Source organism: Colobus angolensis, unplaced genomic scaffold (assembly GCF_000951035.1).
Source record: "Colobus angolensis palliatus isolate OR3802 unplaced genomic scaffold, Cang.pa_1.0 Scaffold257, whole genome shotgun sequence".
NCBI lineage: Eukaryota > Metazoa > Chordata > Mammalia > Primates > Cercopithecidae > Colobus > Colobus angolensis.
In genome coordinates this window covers 5,216,650-5,223,905 of record NW_012115788.1, presented here as the reverse complement: position 1 = coordinate 5,223,905, position 7,256 = coordinate 5,216,650, and the positions used below count along the sequence as shown (strand labels likewise).

At 36.7% G+C, this 7,256-nt stretch overlaps 1 protein-coding gene across 2 annotated transcripts in view; it reads right to left on the bottom strand.

Moving 5' to 3' along the window:
* Positions 1–7,250, bottom strand: part of ZFAND5 (zinc finger, AN1-type domain 5) — a 10,233-nt gene extending 2,983 nt beyond the window's left edge. Inside the window, exons 1-4 of one of the 2 annotated variants that reach the window (XM_011947033.1) lie at positions 6,366–7,250; positions 3,485–3,644; positions 2,962–3,073; positions 2,252–2,355 (exon numbers count right to left, since the gene is read on the bottom strand). In XM_011947033.1, the coding sequence (XP_011802423.1) occupies positions 2,252–2,355; positions 2,962–3,073; positions 3,485–3,635 (367 nt within the window). In that variant the 5' untranslated portion in view covers positions 3,636–3,644; positions 6,366–7,250. The remainder of the gene's footprint in view (positions 1–2,251; positions 2,356–2,961; positions 3,074–3,484; positions 3,645–6,365) is intronic. The other variant, XM_011947034.1, reaches the window with a different exon arrangement.
* Positions 7,251–7,256: the final 6 nt, after the last annotated feature.

The window sequence follows — 7,256 nt, the reverse complement described above, 5'->3', positions numbered from 1 at the left end:
AAAAAAAAAAAAAGAAAGAAAATACAAACTTTAAACAAAATTTTCCATTTTAACACCAGAACGTCTTTCAAATCTGAGAAATTCCTGCCAATCACCATGCTACTTGCTTCTCTAGTTTTATACAATGATGGTTTCACTCAAGAAATTCCTTTAAAACACCTGTAACAGCCAAAATCCTAATTCTGTTTTTAAAGAGCTAGGAGATGTTAATCATATGCTCAGTTTTTCCACGTTACAATTCCTAAATGTAAACTTTTCAATCAGGGAAGTTCAAATTCATTACATCTCAGTAAATAAGAGCAGCCAATTTTGAGGCAGTTGGCTATAAATCATTTTGATTTTATGCTTACAGAAAAAGAAAAAGAAAAAAAAACTCCTGTAGATGTAAATAGCAAATTTCGACAAATAAAACCCAAACCATTCATCCCTAAATCAATATCAGATCCAAAAATTCCAACACAAAATCATTTTACCATTTTCACAGGTGCACTAAACGTTATAGGAAGACTTGAAAGATTTTTTTTAAAGCTTGCTTTTTAAAAAAAGGTCGGCAAACACAGTCTTTAGAAACTACTCCAGAAGTTCTGATTTTAAACTATTAAGGATTCCACAGGCAGAACAAGAATCTTATTTAAAATGTGCATCCACTTTGGACAGACATAGCTTCTACAAAGAGTCCCACCGTTCCTCCACCTAAAAGCGCTTTAAGTTTCAGGGTACACATGGCATCAGTAAAATGAACAAAAAATAGCAGATTACTATACTAAAGCCCACACTGCCACTAGTTCTTTAAACAAAATATCAGAATTTACATCTACTTACATATAATTCAACTACACCCCAAATTCTATGAACTCAGGTTTTAATATTAATCCAAATGGTAACAATAGCAAATTTATATATGCAATACTGAAATTACTGCCCAAATAGGCCAGCACCAATGCTATTAGCATATAGATAAGCTCCTAGAGCAAGCTGGTTTAACGGCAATTTTCTCTAAAACTCTGCCCAAATTTATAATTCAATTGCATTAGCAATGAATCTACCAGGAGAATTAGCCTAATATTAGACTAAACGAACAACATTCCACCTACTGCTACTGTGACAATGTTAAAAGTTTTTCCTGATGTCATGAGGATAAAGAATAATCTATGGGAATAGTTGTATGGGGTAGAGGGAAGGTGTCAGCCACTTCTTTGGCCACACCTGAAAAATGAACTGTGGCTCCCGAAACAAGGGAAGGGGAAAGAAGAAAATGATACAGAAAATGCAAATAGCAGTGAACCACAGAATGCCTACTAAGTAATAAATGCAGACTAGCTCTAACCCAAGACTATTCTTCCAAGGTCAGAGTAATTTTGTATTTAAAAAACAAAAACAAAAAAACCCAAACAAAGGTATCATGGGCACACTACTGTGGTCAGCTTTTTAAGCATGGAGCTCATTTCAGAATGCCAAATAGATTCACCTGCCAAACTTCAGAATTTGGCCTTAACTTTGTAAGATTAACACAATAAACAAACTTGACTGCTGTTAGCAAAAGCCAGCCTCCAAAGCAGATTGTATAACCACTGACACAATTTTTTCACAACAGAAGTTTTATATTGCATTTAATCAGCACTCTGCCAAAAAAGAACAAATTGATCAAAAAAGCTACGTGCATTACATAAAGTACAGAAATCTTTTTGTTCTAGGGCCTAGTACAGGTAATTCAAGTCAGTCTTCTTGCACCATTAGGGCACTTCTGGTTGTGCTGTATAAGCAAAGTTTCCAAAGTCACCACGTCTCATGAAAACCAAAATGCCTTTCCACACTGACTTTTAAACTCCCACAAAATATATGACAGGAATATTGCACTTCAAATAAGTTTTAATGTTCAAATATGTTGTTTTACTTAAAAGTTTTCTACAACATGCTGACAATATCAAAACTAAACAGTTACTACTTGTAATTATAAAATTATTCTTTATGACCTTGAAATTTAACTTCATCAATTTTTTAACACATCCAATCTCCAGATTACAGACTTTGCCCATTATGCACATGAGGATAGTGTAGGGGACAAGCAGAGAAGAAACTGACAATAAATATGACTATTTTACACTTCAAGATACTCTTCAAGATACTTTTAAAAGATAGTAATTCTTTGCTTGGCCTGTATTTTATAAGCTCTCCCTCCTCTTTGGTCCTTCAATGGGAAAGAAAGAATGCACTATCAGATTCAGAACTGAAAGAGTATTAAATGACATACCTGGCTCTGACACCTCTGTTTTCGGGGTAGTTATTTTGTCCTCTCTTGAAATGCTCATTTCTGTCATTTGCTGAGTTACAGGCAAGGCAGCCACAGGCACATTTCTATTTGAGTTCAAGCAAACAATTTTTAAAGGTGTTAAGGGTACTTCTTGAGACAATGATTAAGTTGTCAGTTCAACTTTAAATTATATAATATTTCCAAAATGAGTAAATGGAGCTAGGTAACCTAAACTTTAAAAAAAAAAATACTGGATGCCCAGCATAAATGGTTGAGAAAAAAGTTTGATAAACGGCTCATCAACTCGAGGCTGCATTTTGTATGTTACTATATTCTACAACCCACTAGGGATTTTTAGCTGTGCCTGTAACTTGTTTAAGGGCAAAAGAGCAGCTCTGCCAAAACACTTTGTTTGGCCCAATAAAATAGTCTACAGTCTCACTTAACAATCCCTAAACCTCCATTACAAAGAAATAAAAAAGCACAGCATTTCCAACACAGTATCCTTGAGGGGGTTAAGGAGTAGGTTGTAATATACATCTTTACTCAATGACTTAAGAGTCATGCATTAAAAGACATGAAATCCTCAATTCAGCAACAATGCAAAGCCAAGGGCATCTGATACATTAACATCCTTATTATTGGACTAGTACAGACATCTTGGTTTCCTCTTTGTAATATCATAAAGACTCTGAAATGTTCAATCTTACCTTGATTTTTCAGATGTGCTGCCAGCAGCACCTTCACAGTTGTTTAAGCTAGTGTCTGCTCTCTGTACAGATGCAGAATCTGAGGTAGGACTGTTGGAACCACTAGCTGTCCCTATTTAAAAAAAGGATTTGTAAGGAACAAATGAACACTACAAAAACTCACTTAGTATCAAGACGTAGTAAGTAACAAATACTTGCATTTAATTAGGTTAGTGATATAAGCATTCACTGTGCTGTAATCCTAAACTTGAGTGTCCAAACAAAAAAATATTAAAAAGTCAATCCAATGAACACAAGTGTGAAACAAAATAACCTCAAAAAAGAAAACTGAAAAGCTAGAAGATGCTTGTAGATAGTCATTCATTCCTGATCAGTCATGTCAAGCACTTGGGCTGTTGCTTGAATTTCAAGCTCTTGTCAGGTGTTCTCTCCATGGGCTTTCAGCATTCTCAGCCCCAATTCTTGGTTCTATATTTTCTGTCCACCAGTTCCTCAAATGTGTTTTTCCTTGGAAATAACTTACCCATTGGGCTCATTCTGCCACTATTCTGCTGCCTCTGAAGATGTTCTTTGTAGCAAACTGAACACATTCCATTTGTCCTAGGATTTCCATAAAAGCCACATCCTGTGCTACACAGCATGGGCCCCGGGGTCTGGTTAGTCTCCTGAGCCATATTTTTCTGCTATAGACGAAACAAAATTTCAGAAATTAGCGTTATCACCAAAATACAGTCTAATATAATCATCAGTATACCGCTGGAATTTCTACACAAGTTTTAATAAAAGTCCAAATCCTGTTAATCATTAAAAAGGGTGGGCAGAGATAATTATCAATATTTTGATGCCTTTATAAAAGGCAAACTGTTTTAGCACCCTCCTCAAAAAAAAAAACCCAAAAAGAAATTTTATCAATTATTAGGATATTTTCACCTATCACTATTCTTGGTTTCAATTTATGAAAAGGTCTGCTAGCTCTCAGGGTTATGTTTTAATCAATTTGGGAAATTGGTACCTTTAAGTTACTTTTGACTCTGCTGCACTACAGGCAGACCATTTCAAATGCTTTTACTTAATTGGCTAATCATAATCACTGACTCTTGATATTTATAGGTGGTTCTTTAAACTGGATGAATAAAGCTTTCTTAAAACTAGCACCTGTACATATTATTGGGCTTCATCAGTAATTTGACAATTTTGCTGAGGCAGAGCATCCATACTTTTTAAATGCTGAAACATCTTTATATAAGGCTGAAAAGAGAACTCGTAGCTCTTCCTGCTACCTTGGCACCAACAAGAAAGGTCTTTAAAAATTTAGAGTCAGCTGGTTTACGAAACTCCTTTTATGTTCTCTGAGGTTTGAGAGTATGTTAAAGCCAGTACCTAGGAACCTGCAATGCACAAATTATGAACCAGATTTCTCAGCCAAAGGCACTATTATTTTTAACAAGTGCTTGTCTTCCTCATACCAGAAAATAACAATCGTTTCAAGCTCAAATTCAATATAGTAAAATAAGTCAATATATATACATAACCTTTAGTAATGGTTAATATTCAATGCTGGGTTACCAGAAAAAGCTTTACATAGCAAGCATTTGTTTGCAAGCAAGGGTTTGCTTTTCTAAAAGTCTTCTTAAACGCTGTGCTAAATTTATTAATAAGTTTTCCACTGGATGAGAAAATATGTATTCAAGAAAAACTATTTTAAAATAAAGTTGTGGAGGGTTTTCATGTCATCTTAAACATGTATAAGCTTATGTACAAAAAACATGAGAGAATTTGCCTAAAGGAAAATTTGTGTGCTGTAACTTGTCACAGTCATTTTTTCCAACTACTACATACTAGAATACACTTTATAGTGAGTTATTAAAAAATGTTTTAACAAGTATTAACTACCAAAATTAGAAGATGGGAGAAGGGGACTAACCGATTTGGACCTGGCCAGAACCCTGGTAATTATTCCCCAAAACATTTTATCGTCCGTTTTGTAAGTAAAAGGGCACCATACAAATATTAAGACTATCTATAGCTTGTACAGCATGACCAAGATCCACAACTTACTTTGAATAATAGTATTAATTTAGTTGACACTGTCTCTTTAAATATTAACTGGAATTTAGCTGACTCATTTTGGAGCAGGGTCGTGTAAACATTTCAACATCACTTAGGAAGTTTATTAATAAACACTTTCAGCTGGGTTTTTAAATGCTGAGTATAATGGGAGCAAAAAAATGCTTTCAAATGATAAATATGTATATATTTGCACACCCACCATACACAAAACTGTTAATTTTTGCCCTATGCATGAAAGTTGGGTATTTCCTAAAACCAGTTTAAGTGCTAGCTCACATTTTCTACACTAAGGTCCAGTCTTATCTGACATTGGCTTTAAAAGCAAACTGGCTTAAGTTTAAGGCCAAGTGATCAACCTACATAAGTAATTTTAGTTAATCTGATTCTTAAAATATTTGTTTTAGATAAATAAAATGGAGGCTACTCCATCTAAAAAAAGATTTCACACTTTGTGATAACAAAGTATTCCAACTTTCCTTCAGAGAACATGTCTACTTTCATTCCATTATAAATAACCTTCAACTGCGAGACACACAAGCAGCACCAGAACATGAGTCTCCTACATGGGTTCCCATCTTTTATATTTTTTCCCCTAGAAAGCCAGCTTTTAAATGCCATCACATGTGCACAGCTTGCTTTAATATTTCTCAGAAGCTTAGATCACATGGGAGGGCGCTTCAGCCTGTCACAAGGCTGCAATGTGACAAGCTGAGCTGGATGGAGGCTCTCACATAAAGCCTAGTCAACAGGGGCCTCTGAAATCAGCTTCTATTTATATCTCAAAGCCTGCCAACTCCTACACAACCCCAAGAACTAAGGATGCAGCGTTCATATATCTAACATAAGAAAACAAAAAAAAGGGCTGCTAGTTTTTTCCTAATGTAGGAAAAACTACAGAACAATCTTAATCTAGAAGATGAAAGCATAATCACTCAAAGCTAAAATGGTCAAGGTTGTTTATAAAAAACTAAGCACAGTGGAGACAGCGTAAAAAAGAATCCTCATTTAGTGAGGATTTAGGGGATGAAGTGGGGGATGTGTGTTCCCATTAGGTATTGCATTTCCCTTCTTGTATTTTAGAAAAAAATACCATTACTATTTATTGACTTTAAAGTAATTAGAAACTTGAGCACGCACGTGTCAGCTCTGTCAGGTAGACCTAGAATGCACATTTTATAAAGTTTATGGCTTCCTCTAACTTACAGCTTAAAAAAAAAATCTGAGTAACTGAATAATTCTCCAATTCCAATTCTGAACAAAGAGCTTTTACACCTATGGAATATAGTTCTTCCAGGTGCACATGATGTGATGACATGGCATGAATTCCCACTCACCTGGGAACTGAGACCTGAGTTCAAGTCTCTAGTCTGCCACTAAGCCAGTGACCTTGGGCAAGTCCTTACTTTCCAGATTTCAGTTCCCTCTTTGCCAAATGGAGTAAGATTGACTTTTAAAGGCTCCTTTTCAGGGCCTGGGAGATAGAAAACAGGAGAGAACTACAACAAATCCTTAATTTTTTTAGGGGGGCGTGGGGAAACATTTTAAGAAAAAACTTTGAAGATAAAATTGCAATATTTTCACCAATTGAGTTCTGAAAGCCTACTTTTTAAAAAAAATCCTAAAAATAAGGAGTAAAATACAGTCGTTTACGGTTAAGTCTGTATCTAAATCCCAGGTTTAAGAACGGGGATGTGAGACCTATGTGTTCCTTTATCTTAATAATCTCCTTAGATGATACCCTTAGGTGACATTCAATCAATAAAGATAACCCGACCCTTCCCCGAAAACACAGCTCCACGGAGTGCATGGAAAGCGAGCAAAAAATTTCACGTTCATCAGCCTAAATGCACTAAACAAAGGAGAAGGTGCTCCATTTCCTCCATGAAAACGGATCTCAGGGTAGACACCCAGCGACGTCGAGAAACCCAAAAGACGACGCCGGAGAACCCCCGGCCCCATGTTCCCATGGGTTTTGGAACAAGTTCGGGTCCCACTGATCCCCCCACCCCCCTCCAAGCAAAGGCCTCACTCAGTAAAGCCCAGCAGGGCCCTCTCCGAAAAACCACTGAGTCATGCAGAACAGCAGCTCAGCAGGCCCGGCCGGTCTTTCGCCTGCAGGCCCCACGACGATCCCCGACCCCGAAGGGCTCCTCTGAGGGGAGAGCTATGGGGGCTACAGCGGCCAGGGGGCGCGGCCGCCGCCTCGGCCTCTTTGTTTCTCTGGG